The sequence below is a fragment of the Vanellus vanellus genome, assembly GCF_965231255.1.
Source record: "Vanellus vanellus genome assembly, chromosome: 2".
NCBI classification, from domain to species: Eukaryota; Metazoa; Chordata; class Aves; order Charadriiformes; family Charadriidae; genus Vanellus; species Vanellus vanellus.
The window spans coordinates 46,633,459-46,652,759 of record NC_138906.1 but is presented as its reverse complement, the minus strand read 5'-3'; the positions used below and the strand labels follow the sequence as shown (position 1 = coordinate 46,652,759).

General features: G+C 40.1%; 1 protein-coding gene across 1 annotated transcript in view; it reads left to right on the top strand.

Annotated features, from left to right (window-relative positions):
• Window positions 1–1,091: 1,091 nt before the first annotated feature.
• OSBPL10 (oxysterol binding protein like 10) overlaps window positions 1,092–19,301 on the top strand; it is a gene marked incomplete at both ends in the record, with an annotated part of 117,472 nt that continues 99,262 nt past the window's right edge. Inside the window, one exon of the mRNA XM_082479009.1 lies at window positions 1,092–1,402. Coding sequence (XP_082335135.1) covers window positions 1,092–1,402 — 311 coding nt within the window. The remainder of the gene's footprint in view (window positions 1,403–19,301) is intronic.

The window sequence follows — 19,301 nt, the reverse complement described above, 5'->3', positions numbered from 1 at the left end:
TCTGCTGTATTCAGGAGATGTGACTTAACCCACAATATTTTCGCAAAGTCTGGATGAATGATAGGACTGATGTGGTATGTTGATATACATTATGTGCAGCAGTATATGCTGTGTGTCGGGCAAGACTGTTGTGTTCTTGACTGCTGGTCACACCGCCTACCTACCTCTCGATTTTTGGCTGTCTGCGGGGACTGCCCTGTGCTGCTGGAGTACTGTATCATGGACACTCGTCTCCTTGGTGTCACGCTCTGTGGTAACGAGCAGCGGCGTGCATCAGCCTGTCCCAAGAAATCCTCTGTCCAGTGCTACGCTTTGTGCTCCGGTGGACACAGCTTTTGTGAGTGACAGTCCTATGCTTTGCAGCCTGGGCATCCTCCTCTCCGGTGGTGTTTCTGTGCCTATACCCTGCACGCAGCCACTGCTTTCCTTGCCGGGCATGCGGCGTGCCTGAGGCCTGGCAGGGATGGAGACGGTGTTTGCCCAGCTCTGTGTGCTGGACTCTCTCCTCGCCCGCCTGCCACACGCCCGAGGGCCCGGCAATGTGCCTGCAGGGCACCCTCTCCCACTGCCATCAGCCTGCGCGCGTGTGGGTCCCCACGTCCGCCCCTCGCCCTGGCACGCTTTCCTGTGGGGTCCCCTCTCCCGTGTCACACGGCACGCGTGTGCCTGGCACCGCTCGGGGTGCGTGGGCGCTCCCGTGTGCCGCCTCGCCGCACCACGCGGTCCGTCTGTACGTCTTCGCTTTTCCCCCCTTCGCCCTGTGTCTCCGCGCCTGTGTCCGTGGCACCCGCCCACGGGCAGGGGCCTGCGCGGCTCCCGCCGCCGGGGCAGCGCCCTGCCCCCCGGCTCGGGGCAGGCGGGGCGGCCGAGGGGGCGGCCGGGAGCCCGCCGAGCCGCGGGGCACTAACCGCCGCCCAACTCCCCTCAGCGACTCGGGAGGAGGCGGCGCGGCGGTTCCCTCGCCCGGCGCGGCCCGGCCCCTTCTCCCTCGGGCGCCGCCCCTCCTCCGAGCCGCCTGTGAGTCAGGGCTTTGCCGGGCACGGGCGGCAGCCGCGGCCGGAGCGGGCTGGCAGCCTCCGCCGCGGGGCTCCATGGAGAAGGCGGCAGCGGCGAGCGAGGGCGGCGGCAGCAACAGCAGCAGCCGCAGCAGCAGCCGCCCCACGTCGGCGGGCTCGTCTCCCTCGTCCTCCTCCGCCAGCCGCGGGTTGCCGGGCCGGGCGGCGGCCGCGGGGAGGCTGGATGGAGGCGGGGGGGCCGGCGGCGGCAGCAGCAGCCCCGGCTCGGCGGCGGCCAGCCCGGGGGGCGCGCAGGCGCCCGGTGGCGGCGGCAGCAGGCGGCGGGAGCCGGTGCTAGAAGGGACGCTGAGCAAATACACCAACCTCCTGCAGGGCTGGCAGAGCAGGTAAACGCTGCGGGGCCGCGTCCTACCCCAGCGGGCGCCGGTCCTCACCCCCAGCCGCCCCCAAGATGGTGTCCGGGCTGTTGGCGCCGCCGCCCCGACCCGACCCCTCCCCGGCCGCCGCGGGCAGGTAGGCCGGGCTGTGCCGCCAGCCCTGCCCGAGGCCAGGCTGGCTTCCCCTGCCCGCCCGCTTTCCTCTTTTTTTTGTTGTTGTTGTTTTACTTGTTTGTTTTCCCAACCAGGGGAGCGGTTGGGCGTAAGGACGGGGCGGGCGGGAGGCGGGGGGGGCGGCGCGGCCGGAGCGGTGGCCACCGGCGTTGCCGCCGCAGGTACGGGGGGGTGGGGGGGGCTAATGCTGCACATGCTGTTCTGCCGGCGGCATGCCGTTTTTAAGCTCCTTTTTTGTCACGTTAGCCTCCCTTCTTCTGTGAAGTTATCCTGGATAACAAAAGAATGAAAAACTGGGTGAGAGCCTCCCAAAATAAATGGGGAAAACCACCGCGCTTGTGATTATTCCCATTATTTTTATGCTACGGGGTGGGACAGTGGAAACAGTTACCTGTGTGTTTAATAAGATTTTTTCTGTTGGTATGTCCTTCCTGTTTGCCAAGTCCTAATTTATGTTGATACAGTGACAGGCCCTGGTCCTGCAATTTGTTGGGTGTGGACAGGCTGATGTGCATCTGTGGAAGTCCCGGGGAAGGTCTGGTTTTGCATCTAGTGTCTCAGTGCACAATTTTTTACAGAGTTGAAGCCAGGCTCTGGAACTATTAACGTTGTATTGGGATCTGTTGAAATCAAGAGGGAAGATTTTTTATTAGCGTTTTGCTTTTCATTATTAAACTTTGTCCTCTTAGTGGATGGAGGAGGATGAGTATCTAAAACTCGACTTTTTAACATAGGGTATGACAGTGGTGGTTTTGAAGAGAAGCAAATGCTATTGAGAGAACATTTACAGGACTAGTTACAAATCTCCACACAAATCTTTAAGAAACAAAAAAAATCCCAAACCTACCAAAACCTGCTGTGGCTATATTAAGTGATCCCGAGCAGTAAGAACATGGGAATGGCTGCGTCCTCGATGTTCTAACAGTAATTTTAAAACATTTGTAGGTGACAGAGTAAAATGGCACAAATGCCGATGAAGCTATGATGCTAACTCACATGGGGCTAAATCAGTGGTAGGAGCACTGCAGCAATACTTCAGAAAAGTTTCAGGGGCTGGTCTAATTCCATACACTGGAGGGCATGCATAGGTAGGCCAGCTAAGAGTGCTTATGAATATGTCTGGTACGATTTGGATACATGCTCATCTCTGTAAAGCTAGACTGCATCAGTGTTGGCATAGAGAAGGCCCTTGTCTATCATTTGGTCACTTCAGTTTTGTGCTAGATTTACATTAGACTTGTATCTGTTTATTGATTTATGCAGTCCTCCTGTAGTTTTGTTTGCAAACCAAATAAACACATTTTTATGCCTAAAATGTAGGACTCAAATGCATCACTAAAAATTAAAAGCACAAAAGCACACCCTCCTTTCCCCCCCCCTCCCCTCCCCTCCCCGACACTTCCATCTCTTTTTGCAGAAACGGTAACTCTTTTACTAATCACACGGGTGATTTTAAGGGTCACTTTCATGTAATCTGATGAAATTCCAAAATAGAGGTCTTTGGGTCTAGAACTGCCTGTTTGATGTGTTTGGGCACTGATTAAATCTCTGATAAGGCTGACAGCTTGAAGTAGCACATATAATCTCTGTGTCCAAGGAATTTACCTGAAAACATCATGGAAAGAAGATAAATGTCACTTAAACAATTCTACCATAGCACTTGGAAGTCAATGTCCATTTACTTTTAGCAGTCTTTTCTAATACTGCTTTATCATGCTTTGTCAATTGCTAATTTTATTTTCTGTACATCTGACTGTTTCAGCAAGTGGTTTATGATGACACAGAGCTCTTATGCTAGGTAACCTTAGTTTTTTCAATTATTCCGTTCTGTTAATGGATGTATCAGTTGTTTGGGATGGGGTATCTGATACAAGTTCTAAACAGAACAGTTGAAACTTGAGGCTTACCAAAGTTGGTCTGATTATAACACTCAATAAATGAAGTGTGATCTGTGGGTTTGAGCGTGGTTGTCCATTTGACCTTCTGAGTACTTGTCGTAGAGTATGTTTTGTGTGAATTGGAAATCAGTCTGTAAGATTTGATAAGTGACTTCATAGCTGGCACCTGCAAATCTATCAAGAGCGTATGTGTTATTGAATGATCATACAAATTAGTTTTGAATTTACTTAATCTGAAAAAATACAAGATTGTTTAACCGTATGATCAATACAGCCAGATGGTGTGGATATAAATAAAATGGAAAAATAAAGTGAAAACTGACAGAGTTCAGCGATCATAGATTTGGAATGTTCTTCTTTAAAACTCCTTATCCATTAGCCTAAATAATTTAAACGTATTTAATGTTAGTTTATGCCATGTGGTATTATAGTTGAAAGGCTTTCTTGGGTTATCCAACACTTACTGTGCAGAGTAGCCTCCACAAGTCTAAAGAAATTATTCTCATTTGAATTACAATAAATTAGTGTAACTTTTTTATCAATTGTCCTTTAACAGGTGTATGCAAAATACTCTTTATTTTGGATGAGGCAACTGAGTATGAATATTGAAGCATAACACTGCATTTATAAGCATTAACTGAAGTAATTGAAGGCCTTAAATGCAGTCAACCTGGAGAGCTGCATTCTTTCTTATTTTAAGAATTTTGGACAGTTTGTTGTTTATTACTAAAGAAATCTTATTTGTTCTGCTCTAGCAGGTCATGAACAATCTGATCTGGAAATGAGTGAAGTTTTTCACCTTTATAAGGAACAGAAGGAAACACTGCTTTTTTTTGTTTGGTTGTTTTGAGACAGTTTCTGTGATAAAGGTGCTAAAGGGGATAGGCATCTAGAGTGTCTGCACTAAAGTCTAACTTTTTCTGGATTTACACCAATATGAATGCAGAGAGCGGAGCTTAATCTAAAACACAGACACTTTGACATAAGAACACTTGTGTCTGGTCTGAGACGTCAGGGCATCTGACTGCCTTTACTATGAAATTAGAAATAATTATGTTATCAGAATTGAAGGACTGTTACAAAGCATTTCTATGGGGATTTACTTGTTCTACATGTATGAGGAAGTAGTAGCTTGTATTTTAAATGGGAGTTGTGTGGGTTTGATGGACAAATACGTCTCTGTAGAATCATCTCATTTCATGCAAAACCTATTTTGTATGAGTTAACTTGGTATAGTGAAATATTTATTGCCTGTGGCATTATTATCCTGCTTTTGAATAGAGCGATAAGATGTTGTAAAAATTTTTAAAACTCCGTTTGCCCAAGGTAGTGTGGAACTCACATGTGGTCTGCCTCCCTCTCTCTGCTTTTTCCTTGAAAATGTTTTTAGTACTTGTGCTTGCAGTATTTTGTCCTGCAAGCATGTATAAGCCCTTGGATCATCTGCGTTTGGGCTGGGGCTTAAATTTGGATTTGTAACAACAACAAATGGAGTCCCAGCTGATGGCATGTTGTTGTTGCTTTTCTGAGCTGAACTGCTCTGTGTGAGTTATTCTATAGCTCAGGTGTTTTCTAAAGCATTACTTTGGCCTATTCCTGTCTCCTCATGGTTGAGAAATATATTGTGTTACCAGTCTGCGTGAATCATGTCCGGTGTACTGCTTGTGTTTGGACACTTCTTTTGGGAGTTAGCTGCACTCCTTGGATATCAACAAAAAGTGTACTTCGGGACAGTTTGGGGATTTTTTGCGGTCAGTCTCTTGACTGGGCTTCACAATGCTGTAGTGTGGTCTCTTCACTTGTGTAGTTGCAGAGAACAGTTGCAATCTGACTGCTGCCACCACAGAAAGACCCTTCCTTATTTCCAGTGTCCCAAACAGCAGCTAGGATACCATCAGAAGAGAGGATGACTTCTTTGGCTCCCAGAGGTTATGCTGCTCTGGCCATAGCTGTTACAGGAGGGTTGTTTTCTAAGTATGTCAACAAAATGTGTCAACTATGTTTTGTGCTATAGCACCTACAAAAATCTGCATGTAACGTTTTTGATTTTTTAAAAAAATTATATATATATTCTGGAGAAAGCGATTTAGACCTCTTAGAAGGGGAATTGATGAAGATACTTCAAACAGTAATAATCCCCCTCTCCCTCCTTCTGAATTGGCTGGTTTATCTTTTGCAGAATGTTGGGATTGACAAATCTGCTTGTGGAGCTCTGGGGTAATTAATACCTCTAATAATTGCTAATTCTTCAGTGGTTCCAGTCAAGTTGTACTAGTGCTGAATTGTGGCCTTTTTCCAGTGTAAGAAATGAGTAGGTGGTTACTGAACAAACTAGATGGCTGTAGTTGTACAGGTATACCAATATAGCTGCTGGGAGGGAATTCTGTTGTAGAGAAATAAACTGTTTTTTTTTTAATATAAAATAAATCATACTGTCAGGATTCTAACAGTAGATAGTGTCTGAGAAGGAGAAAATAACCATGTCTTATTTAATATTTGTGAAGTTTGCTGAAATGGGAATTTTTTGTGTTTTTACTTGAATCACATTAACACCAAGCCCTCCACTGCGTATCTTTTAGTGTGTTTCTGACGTATCTATATGGGGCTTTGTGTAGTGTTGTAATACCTTCAAGGATTTATTTGCAGAGTTTGGGAAGGGGGAGACTGTTTTAAGGAGCTGGAGATGCAAGTCTCTCTCTCTCTTCTGTTGCAAGTCTGCTCCTTAAATTTTGGAATCTGGTTCATAATTTGTTAGGAATTGTGGAAACACTTTAAATTTTCAAGACATTTTGATAATATCGGGCTAACATTCTGTTAAAGATTTTACTCGCAAAATAGATTTTACTAGAAACTCTCTTGTCCCTTTGCATGTAGATTCTGTTAGCGGTAGGAGGCAATGTGGAAAGGAAGAAAACTACTTAAAAGCGATGTGTTTTAGTTCTGTTGAACAAATGAACAGGATCTTTTCCATGCTGAACACTCAGGAGTTGCATATCTTACGTTATTGAAATTAAGATCTATGTTATTAGTTTCAAATAAACTTGCAATTTAAAATGTCAAAAGATCAGTTATTAGTAAGTTCTGTTCTGCATTAAGGCACTAATCTTTTTTTTTTTTTCTTAATCCTGAAATCTCTGTAGTAAAAACAGTCTCATTGAAATGTAAGCTTTCTTTTTTCCTCTTCCCTTTCCTTTGCTTTTTGCTGTTGAAACTTTTTCCCCATAAGTATTTATCATTAATGTTCACTTAAAAAAGAAAAAAAAGGGAAAAAAAAAGTAATCTCTTTAATTGTACATCCCTAATTTCTTTGTAGGAAAATTGGAACTTTCAGTTAAGATGGACTTTGTCTTTGTTTAGTTAGTGGTTGATTAAACCTAACTTTTAATCACGAGCTGGTTGGTTTAGTTTGAATAGCTTTTGCTGTTGCCTCTAAACCAGCTGGTTTGGGAGAATGGAGAAGGCCGTTCAAATGGTAAAGTCAGAGAAAGAATTTCAATAAGTTAAGAGGGAGGTGGAGAAATCCATCATTCTCTGCCCTTCAGTGATGCTTACAAGAAACATTTGGAAGAAGACAACTTTGAACCTCAGGCTGAAATTGAAAAGGATGGTCTTGTGGTTAAGGAATTGGTTTCCACTGTGGAGATGTGGATTCTGGTTGGAGAACTGCCATGGACATTTCTCTTGTCCCCAGGCAGGTAACCCAAGTTCTTTGTTCCTCAGCTGCTTGTGTCACATGGTGTCAGGGCTGCTTATGCCTATGCAGAGGATAAATTAATATAATGTATAATAATCTGATGCATAAGATGCTTTATGGTTATGCAGGAAAAATCTGTTTAAAGCAAATGAGACTCGGGCATTTTCACCCGATTTGGGATTTGCAAGTGCACTTCAGAGCTGAGCAGCAGTCTTGTACCAGAGGGAATGAAGTGACAGGCAAAATAGAGCGTGGTCTTCCTTTCACCCAGATGTCACACTTAGCTTTCAGACAGTGAAAAGAAGTGGCAGTTGGTGCTAACACTGAGGCACTTACTTACCCTTATCTGGGTTTTGTTATTACTAGCTCATCTTGCTGCTAGCTTTTTGAATGGTGATTTCTGTGCTTACCAATGCAGTGATACATGTGGTTAGAGGGAGCACACATGCACTTGCTGGCTCATTTAAAAAAATCAGCCAGTTTATGAATATGGATTTTGTCTTGTAGGAGAAGTGTTAGTAAGTTTTTAAACTAAGTAATGTGCCTGGAGTCTTTCTATGAGTATGTAAGAAAAGTATTTGAAAGACTTCTCCAGTCATTTTATATTTAAAAGCAATTGTTTAATAAAAATAATTTATTTGGGCTTTAGGTTCTCCTTGGTGAAGTAATCCTAAAATTCTTACTTCATCCTTTATGATGTATTTAAAAGACTGAACCTTCTAAGTGAACAGGATGCTAAAAATTGCTGTAACTGTTGGTTTTAATGTAAAATTATATTTGTTAAATCCATATTATAATGAATGATGAAACAAAAAGTATTGAATTGGGTTCAATTAAAAATGCTGAGTTTGTTCTTTGATCCTAATGCAGTTCCTCAACTTTATTTTCAAATATGATGGCATTGTGCTTTAGATCTTCTAGGCTTTTGTGGATATCTTACCGAGATGTTTGATTACTTTTTGGAATTTAATCCAGGGAGGCACAGTTTGCTTAGTATTTAACTGTTGCATATAAAAATGTTTCAGTAAATGCTGTTTGAATGCTACCGCACTTCTCTTTCCAGGGTGGCATGTAATTAGTAGGTAATTTAAAGTTGAAGAATGTAGGTCCTTAACTACCTGTTTCTATAGCACAAGCCATAGAATTTGTTGTGGTTTCTGTTCCACTTAGACTTGCGTTTCTCTTTGGATGTCTGTCTGAGAGTTTTTCTTCCACTTATAGATGATTCTTCACCTTAGCCCTGGGAACAATTTGCCCAGCTTTAATAATTATTTAAAAAATTGCCTGTTGTTCTTAATACACGTCAGCCTTTGACTTTTCACTGAATCTCATTATGCTGGTTGTGTACAGGACTGAAGATACCTCTTATCAAATTTAATTACTGTGTGCAGTCTTTCGGGGCAGGCTGTTATCTTTTGTCTGTACTTGGAGTATCTAGACCAATGGAGTTTTCTTGCTGCAAGTCAGATCTCCCGTTAATTTTAATAATTTATGGGAGTTCTGATAACTATTGGGTATTTCAGTGTTTTTCTTCACCTGTGGACAGAACTGTGTACACTTCAGTTGTGGTTGTAGTGGGGATTGAATACAGGGGTAACGCATCCCATTGGATGGGATGATCTCCATTGGACTAGATGATCTCCAGAGGTCCCTTCCAACTCTGACCATTCTGTGATTTCCTCCAACTCAATATTCCCTGCTTAAAAAGTTCAAAGACCATTAGGTATTTAGCTCCCCATCATTATTTTTTTAAAACTAGGTTGTTAATTTTGCCTAATTTTGTTTGTTAGTCTACTTACCCTGAGACCTCATGTTCCCTGGTTCTGCCTGGGTTCTCCAAACAGGTATCTTCATACCCACGCTCCTGGTTATTTCCTGCTTGCTTTGCACAACACCCTGGGGCTTGTTGTGCTCTTTTCTCCTGGCACCCGGTGTACTTCTTGATCCAGTAACACATGGCATAGTACAACCAAAATGAGTGCCAGAAGCGTCAAAATGAAGAGTAGCACATAACTATCCTTTTTTGGATGGGGAAGGTGATGAAAAGGAGTGCCGTGGGAGCTGTCTCCCTGCAGTATGCTCTCTCCATGGTTAGCATGATTTTGCATATACCCACTGATACTTCCTGGGCTTTCCTATGGTGTGAAAAGGGTAGTTAATTACTTGTTTACAGAAGACAAATATAGTTGAGGAAACTGATTATTAGTTGGAAGTATTACTTGGACAAAATAATCAGTAGATTTTCCTTACCCTGAATTTCTATGAGTCAGTGCTTTTCCAGGTAAATCCTCTATCTTGTAATTATGACTTTTTTGTCACTGGATCTATGATTTTATTTTGACAGTATTGGGATGCACGTTGTTTTTTGATGATAGCTTGTTTTCATGTCATCAGCAATCTTTATGGAATTTTTTTTCCATCTGGGTCATTGCTAAACACTCCAAATCCAAGAACTGATTGCCAAGAAACCCTCTTAGAAATACATTCACTCAAAGATACTAATTTAGTTATATTTTGAGGCTGGCTCCATCTTTTAACTGTTTTTCAATGCATTTAATGTGTCTTGTTCATTTTTTTTTTAATTGTACTTAAAACCCAGTGCTGCCTGCATTAGAACATTGCTTCAATGTTGTTAATATTATGAAACAAAGTTGTGATATCAGAAACCTAGCAGGTTTACTGGAGGAAATTTGTTTTTAGTAAATCCATACTGACTGGTGTTAATTATCTTGCTTTAAATATCTTCTGTTTGTTTAAAAATGTACTGTATCAGCTGTTGTGTTATTTTATTGAGCATTGGATAGGCTGAGAGGCCTATGCAATTAACTAGACTCTTGCATTTATACTTTCTAAAATGTTTGCACAGTGTAGTTTCCTTCCGTTTCTTTCCCATTGGTTTTGGCAGAAAGGAGCTGGATGCACCACATGTTGATGAACATTCAGTATGTGTTTGGTGAAACCTATCGATTTTGTTGATAATATCTTCCTGATAAAATTACGCTTTAAAATTTGGAGTACTATTCTTCAAAATAGAAGATTGGACTACATTGCTAAGTAGTATTAGTTGCTGTATGCTTGTTTCAAGACTCTTCCACAGGCTAAATGCGGTTGCTATTGTGTGTCTTAGTCCAGTGCATCCACTCAAGAGTGTTGTACAGCAGGTGCCTTAAGGTATTTGACTGAAAAGACCTTAAGCTATCAGTTGGATCATTCTAAGTTGAAATCCCTAAATTAATATTTTTCTGTGGTTTTGAATGAGTTACTACTACATGTTCATATATCAAGTACATATTTCTCAGTGACCTGGGAAATAGCTTTGTTTCAACTACACAGCCTTTTAGAGATTACCTGGTGCAGTATTAAGAGTTGCACCTTATATAGTGTGCCTTTTGTCAGGTCCCCGAGATTTTTTTACAAATGAATGGACTTGGACCACAGTTAAGAATTGTGACAGGACAACTTGTCTAGGTCATTCAACAGCATATTTAAAAGTTAGAGGAAGTGCATAAGTATAAGTTGGGACTCTGTGTTGATAAAGCTTCTTCTCCTTAAATTTATAAAATAAAAAAAAAAAATGGGGGAAGAGGGAAAATGGCCAGTTTTTTGTCTTTTGCTGTTATTTGGAACTGGCAGGGAATTGAAGAAAGGTTGTATCGGGTTTCGCCATACTGCTTTTATCATGGTGATAGGAGGAAGATAATCAACTTGATCATGAAAAAGGTACTTAAATATAGGCAATATGGAGAAACAAAAAATGTGTTATTCAGTGCTGCAAGCAATTGGGGATTTTGCACTGGCAGAACAACCTTTCGTGAAGGTGTTTTTTTTTGGTGCCCTATCACAGTAAGCTTTTTATAGAAGCTTCTACTCTTGAAAACAGAATAAAGAGATTTCTCTCTCTGTATTCTTTTTTTTTTAGCTGGAAGGTTTGCCTTCCACACCATGAAATGTAGTGTGGGTTTTGTGTGTTGTATTTTTTTTTCTTTTTTTTTTAAACTTTTTTTTTTTCTTTTCTTTTGCCCGTGTTTTATCTTACCTGGTTAGTAGGCTTTGATTTTTTGACTGTTGGGTTCAAATGTCAACCTAGATCTTATTTTTATTAAGCAAGTGCACAGAAAGGGTGGTTTGGCAATAGAACAAGGGAGGAAAGAAGAGATGTAGAATGGTGGGAGAAGTTTAGAAAAGGAGATAAAGCCTCTGGAGGAGGACTGAGGGAGGGAAAGGAAAGCGAAGAAACAGAGGAGAGAAAGAAGTAGATACTGAACTGAAGACAGCACAAGGATAGACCTTTACCACATTTAAAAAAAATAAAGTCTGAAAATCATATAACATGAATTCAGAATGAAGTCTTGGAAACCCAAGTGGGAGAATTTGCTCTTATTTATTAATTTTAATCCTGCCATTAAGGATGGAACCCAAGAAGTAGAGAGGAAATTATTATTTTCTAAATTGCAGAACGTGTAGTGCAGTGAGGATTTTTCTGGTTTTGCTTTTTTGCTTTCTTCCCTTCGCCACCTTCTGTATAAGAGCTCGTTGCAGGCTAGTAGATGACTGATGTGAATAGCAGCCAGAGGAAGCTACTGACAGTGTCCACCTGGATATATATTAACGTGCCAGACTTACCTTTGCCCTTTTAAACACAGTTTTGTTTATGTGGGAATTCAAGCATATGTGATGATGAAGCTGTCTTCCTGTTAAATGTTATAAGTATTGTTTCTTCATTTTTTATTAAAACAATGAGGGTCTGGATTTTTGTAGAACAGTGTTTTTAGAAATATGCATATAAACCATCAACGTAATGCTTTGGAAGTAATTGTTGCTCACAAATCTAAATACGCTTTCTTCAGAAGGATCATGGCTAATACACTGCATATCTCACAACATATTGATGAAACCACCCTCTCATGGACTCTGTGGACTCTATACATATGTTTCTAAGAAACAGTGTTGACAAGATACTCTGTTGTGAAGGTGGCTGCATATCAACTGTCAGGATAAAGACCAAACATAGAAACTTAAATTTCTCATTTCACTCAATGAGTTGATAGTCCTAAGAGTAAAGGCAAGGCAAACCCTATTGAACTGCAAGGTATTGGCGCAGAAAGCTGAAAAGTTCTAACTATCCTAAGATGATCCAGCACGTAAGAAAGGTCTGGTTTCTGCAAAGCTTTTTTTGAACTAGCTGGGGTGGAGAAGAGATGGACATGAGCCACCAGGCTGATCTTGCAAGCAAGTTCCTTACTTTGTATATTGTATTTTCTTCCATATGATGCATAAAGAAAATAATACATCGTCTTGGATATGTTTATTCTTTCCAACCAGGAACTTTTAGACTATGGATTAAAAAAAAAATATCAAAATTCAGAAGCTAAGAAGGACAAGCAGAAAGGAAGACATAAAATTGAGAACTTAAAAAATTCCCAAAGCAGGAGCTTAACTTGCCTTTTGCATTTTTTTTCTTCTATGTAAATATATACTAAATATATATGCAGCTCACAAAAAATGACATTAGTGTAACATAGGTGAGTTTTCCTCCCCTTGTATATCAGAGTGTGAGTTCTCAGCCCCTTGTATATGGAGTGAGTTCTCAGCCCCTTGCATATGAGAGGAATGAATATTACTTGTTGAACAGGTTCTGTCAGTGAAATAGTATTTTAAATTAAACTTGCAGCTGGGAGAAATGCCAACATTCATGTTGTTCAATTTTGAGAACCTAGATGATAAATTATCTGCATCTTGAAAGTGAAAAATAACAGCTGCTATAAACACTACGGTAAAAACACAGAACAAATTTAAAAACAGATGTTTTATTCCATCAACTTGCACAAAAATTACTGTCCAAACAGATATGTTCAGAAAGCATTTGTCTGCTAGAAAGTGTATGGTAGTCCATGTATTCACTTAGAATATATCATAATAATTTGTGTCTAGAACAGCTATAGAGAATATATGCTCAGTGAATTATATAAGAAGTAGGAATGAAGAATTGGTTTGAGGACTGCTGTCTCCTGGCATCATGTATATGTATTTCTCTACCTTTAACATTTTTGTGTTGCTTTTTCAGGTGGTAATCAGCTCTTGTTATTATGTGTTTCTTCCACATAAATTATATGAGTAATGTACATATGTGCACAAGCCAAAAGCAGCTAGGTGAATGTGACGCAGTTATCAGAAAAAATCAGGAAGCCACATTCTCGAATACAGAAGCTTTATGCTGGCATTGTAACTCTGACCTAGACTGATGAAGACAAGCATACTTCAGCTGAAAAGAAGTTTCAAAGTGTTTTACTTGTATGTTTTGTTAAAAAAGCTATTAATACTTTGAACACATCATAATACATTAAAGAAAAAAGCTGTCAGTGGGCTTGCATCCTTGTCAGTATTGGAGTACATTACTCAGTAAAAATAAAATACTTACTAAAACAAAGCTGTAGCACAAAGGTTCTCTTTTTTAAACTTTTAATACCATATTTTATGGAGATAGTGTTTTCTTTTTTAAAAAAAAATTATTTTGCATCTGCGAATGCCATGGCTATTACACAAAATTTGAGCAAGCCTCAGATGTGATGCTTACAGTACTGAAGTTAGAGGAAGAGGTGCTTGATCTCTAAGCATGTCTTTCCTCATTAAATCATTGCGATGTGCAAGGTATAATTTTTTCTTTTCTTGGTGTAAAACTGAGATCTACAAGTGGCTTTCATTGATTACAAGGTAATTTTCAAATCTAAACATTAATCTTTCAGATTACAGGAAGGTTATTATATCTTGAGGTCTCTTATTCTTTGATATTTTTAGCTGTGGACTAGAAAATAACACTGAAGAGTTGCTGGCTCCTGGCAATGATTCTTGCTGCGGACAGGGCATTGCAAAACAAGGATGAGCTATGAAGGTCTGGCAAAGAAGTCAGTGAACTGTGGTACAACCTCTATAAAACTTTGCTGACTCAAGGCAGCTAATTGAAAATTTATGCTATAATATCTGTTGATGGGATGTGGTTATGCTTTGAACCTCACTGGATTGCATTATTGTAATACAGTACAGTCAGTATCTTTCTCTTTATATGTTCTTGTTCTTAAGAAGTTGGCTTCAATAAAATAGCTTCTGAATATTGAAAAGATGTCAACTTGAAAGCTAGTTGATCTAAAAATAAACTACTAGTAGTTTTGGGTATAGTTGAAACTTTTTCTGCCATTTTTTAAACATACAATGATAATATGAATTACTTATACTGGCCAGTCCTTAATATAATGTGTACTGAGGAAAAAAAAATATTCTTACATAGTACAGTAATCTTTACTAATACAGTTACTTCCTGTTGTAGAAGATATCTTTGTAAAAATTCCATGGATTTATTTTAAATGGACTGTGCAATCATGCTTTACTTCCTTTCCATTTCCACTCCTCTGCTGCCAGTGCCTCTGTGCTCTTTGGTTTATTCAAGCTTTTTTGTACATGCTAAGGCATTTCTGTTATTTTGTTTGTAAAAACTACTGCTATAATTGATGCAAGTCTGGTCCAGTTAAGTCTACATATACATTTTTTTTAATGCTTACCAGGCTTCATACAGTATGTCTGCAATTGTTCCACACCCAGTAAGGAATGCAGTTTAGCGTGCCAAGTAAATTCATCATCAGGGAGATAGTGAAATGCAAGGGATCTGAAGGTTACTGATAAAATGTGTGGTTCACATTTTTCTTTTACTTTTTTTCTTTTCTCTCTCTGTCTTTCTCTCTGGGAGAGCACTTTAATCTAAACATGCTTTTGATGCTTATTTCAGAATATCCTCTTCTCTTCCCAAGTCCCAAATTGCTCTGGGTAGGGGAAGGTTGGTAATTTTCCCCAAAACCAAAAGCCAGTGCACCTGACCTGGGGGTGGTTCTGTCTAGCTGTTTCTTTACTCCTGGATGAGAAAAACACAACCAGAGACTGGAATACCTGAAACTTCTAATTACTCAGTTTTCTTCTGTCATTAAATAACTTGCTTACACGACTGCTAGTTTTCCCCCAGTTATATTTTGTTAGTAAAACCCTAGTGAAAATGTAATTATGCTGGGAAAATGATGACTTCAGTGGTACTCGTATTCTTTTTTAATTAAGATACTAATACTTGATAGTCCTAAGGAGCTATGAGAACAGCCAGTATCTTGAAGCAGAGCTCTCAGATGTGAGTACAAACGTGAGAATCAGTTGCAAACAGTAAACAATTGATAGCCTGTCGGTTATGACAGCCTCATTTGGCTGCTCTGACCTTCCCAGGGAGTTGGAGGTTCAAATTGCAAGTTTCATTCTGCAGCTTTCTGGAAATCCAGTGCTTTTCCATCCTTTATGTCCTCGCGTGTCCTGTGCTGCTGACAGGGCGTAGGCGGGTGATACTTGCGTTTTGGGACACTCTGGGGTGTTTTATGCGGTGGTTTCTGACAGCTGGCATCGACGGCTGCCCAGAGCCCTACTTTGGTGTGCTTAGCTCTACGTGGCCTGAAGTTCATCTGTGCCCACGGGCTCAGACTGGTCTTAATTGTTGAGCTACACTGCATTAATTCACCTGGGCCCAACAGCAAAGGACAGGTTGCAGGTATGGCATAGCTTACTTCATTCAGTATGGTGATTTAAATGTCATTGGCCAAAAGAAATCCTGTAATATGTGTTGTATTTTTGCTATGCTGTGGATTGAAGGCTGGCAGATCGTTCAAACCTAGACAGAGCTCAGGGCTCCTCATAGCACGCTGTGCTCCTCTGAGTGTGGTGTGGGAAAAGTGTTGGGAGTGCAGGACCTTCTGTATAGGGGTCAAGAAGACTATGAAAGCTGGCAAGGATGCTCCTTGGGCACAGTGGTTCTGGTGGGGATCTCTGAGTTGAGGGATGGACCTTCTAGGCAGACTGTAGCAGCTTCCAACTGTTAGCCTCATAACTTAGGCTCTTATCTTTTCTATATGCTGTTTTTTAAATGGAAGGGTTACAGTCTTGAGGAAAAGGGCTGAACAGATGCCAGGTATCATCTTGCTGCTTCTTGCACTGAACAAACAGGTTAGCAGTTGAATATGAAGCTTTTCTGTAGGATCACGTAAATGGTATGAATCTACCTGTTGTTCTTCCCATGTTCTAAGGATCTCCTTTGCTATTCATTTGATCTTGCTTTTGATACTGTGATAGCAAGTGTAGGGGCAATGGTGCTGTAGGAGATGGACTGAAGAGAAGAAAACATTTGAAAGTATGGAGATCAGATATGAAAATGTTACATGTGCTAAAAATTAGAGATGGATGATCTGGGACCTCAGGTTCCAGAGAGGAGCCTAATGACATGAAGCCTTTTTGGGTTTTGTTCCCGTTGAGCTGAAAAAATTGATTTTTCAGAAGTGATATTTGAACAGATTGAACACAAGAGGCGTGGAATAGGTGTCTCAACTGAGGGAGCTGGAAAGCTTAATGGAACTGTCAATAGTAATAGAGAAAGCAGCTGGTATAGGAAGAAATATAGTGCAGTTTCTCACAGATTGCTTATTTGAGATGGTGTCAGGACATCAGGAACAGATGTCTGAGAGACTGAAAATACCTACTCTGCTCATGTTGAGTTTTAACTTTCATTAAATAATTCCTTCAACTGGATTTAATTATTGGAATGCTGAATTGCATGCCTTTCTAAGGGAAAATATCAGAAATACAAGACTAATGTAGCTCTGGAAATATGAAAACTACTGGATCTCTGCTCTGGCAATTTATTATCTCCACTTGTTCTGTGTTTACATTTTTGTTGTTGTTTTTTTTTTTTTTTAATTATTATTTATTCCCCCCCCCCCAATGGCATTGTCATCTACTGGGTACTTGGACTAAATATGATGGATCTCCTCTGTTTTAAAGGGTATTTTACACTTATGAGTAGGTTTATTGCCCCCCTGCGGCCCCCTTTCTTTATGTATTTTCCAGTGCTCAGTTCAGAGATTCAGTTAAGTTGTGGCATGTTTATACTGCTGAAGGAAAAAACATCTTTCCCTTCAGGGGAAGAATTTCTGTTTCTTGAAATCCCTGCCACTGAATTTCTTCCTGAAATTCTTTTTCTGCATCATTTCCTGCTCTGTCATTGTTTTAGAGACTGCATAGTAGGCAAGCTGGCTATTGCAGTTCTAACAGCAAGCATGGGTTTACTAGAGGAGTCTAATGAAACACTTAAAATTATTGCTGGTGTTTTAGTCTGCTATTAAGGACTTTTTCCTCCAAGTGTATTTAGGTTGTGGGTTTTAGGTTTTTTATTATGGTCCTTTTGTCACAGTGTTGGCTTGTCACTGCTCAGAATGAAACGAAAAGGAGAGAGGGTGCCTTGTCAAATGCTGCAGTGCAGGACCAGTGTGAGTACTGAGGAGTGTGGTGAAGGCAGGTCGTAAGGTACCAAAGAGTGCTGCAGAGCAGAAATGACCTTCCAATGTCAAATCTCTGTTAGAAAACAGGACTTACAGTTCATGCTTCCTAAAGCGAAAGTGTTATACTTCTTTACAATGGTTTCTTTTCAGAAATAGTAAGTTTTTAGAAATGGCTGTTAAAGAAGAAAAGCATCTCTGTAGTTACAGTTTTCAGTTGAGACTAACATTTCTTTGGGGTTTTTTTCCCCCTGTTTTTTTGCATTTCTGATTATAATTTGAGTGTCTCAGATACAATGAGTGAGAGGAGTTATTTTGTTGGGGAAGGCGAATAATGGTATACATTCTGAAACTCAAATCATACCTTGTCTGAGGTACCAGGTAAGAGAAACTAACAGCTAAGCAGCAGGTTCTATTAAGACTGTTTGCAAATAGTTGGTAACATTTGGGAATAAACTAAAAGAAAACTACAAACAAGTGGTTAAATAGGGAAGTACACAGCATTGATTTTTATCATAATTAGGGACAAGGGAAAAAGCTAGAAGAGAGAGGTTTTTGAACTGCACTTGAGGGAAAGAAATTAAAATAAATTCTAAGTCATTACTGAAAAAAACTTAGTGCAGTAGAGTAATTTTGCTTGCTTCTGATATTTAAAGCAGAAGACTTCTGGTAACTGAAGGAAAACATACTGCTTATAACTGCTAGTTGACAAAATGATTAAGGTGTATCAACTTGATCTTTCCTTCTTCCAAATCTCCCTGTAGCCTTTCATTGTTGTGACTATGGAGGTTCGTGAGGATGTTCGTAATGTAGCCTAAATATTCAGGTAGTAAAAATAAGATTTGGGGTTCTAGCTGGTGTTGGAACCATTAAACTTCAAGTTTAATAGAAATCTCACAACTTGATGTTACTTCCCATCACATGGAAAAAAGCCTGCTCTTTTGCTATAATATATTTGATGCTGGTTTTACCAAAAAGAAGAGAGCACAAACCTGACCTGAGAGAATCTACAAAAATCTGAAATTGAACTAGAAGCAGACTCTAAAAGATGTTTTATTTGTCTCATTAAGTTGATTCATTGTTCCATGGTTTGATCTTCTACAGGCAGGTGATTCAGCTTTATACCATTGATAAGCAGTACCATTGTCAGCATGTTTAAAAGAAATTGGTTTTGCTATAATATTTTAATTATTGGCATTTATTACAAAAGTGAAGAATTCAAACTTCTCTTTTGCAGCTGTTGGTTCGTAGTTCTTCATAGCCCAGAAGTTCATAATTTCAGTCATGGCAAAGGAGCTCTTTTTATTTGTGTGGGAGGGTGGATTAGATCAGCAATTTCTGAATTGCTTTTATAACTAGCATGATTGTAACTATAGGAATGACAACAGAAATTATGTTAAGCTTTTAAAAAGTTACTAGTATGTTTGTGCCTCACTGTAGAGCAGACTGATTGCTTTTGTATTAAGAATGATGTCAAATTTTATTTAAAAGTACCTGTTTGCCAGCTGATCAGCCAATATGACTCTTCTCTAATTCAGTAAGATGTAACAAGGGACTTGGCAGAAACGTATATAATGTAGGAGACTCCTGAAAAATACCATTTTTCATAATTTTAAAATTTAAATTTATGTTGTGCTAAGTACAGTGGAAACTAATTTGGCAGGACTGCTAGTGCTGAGTGGTGTGAATTGTTCTGTTTTCTTTGACCATCCAACTAAGATTTGTATTAGTAAAGTAGTTGCTAGTGTGGGAGAAGCTGTGTTTTCAGCCTGGGAGAAAGTTGTTGTGTGTAA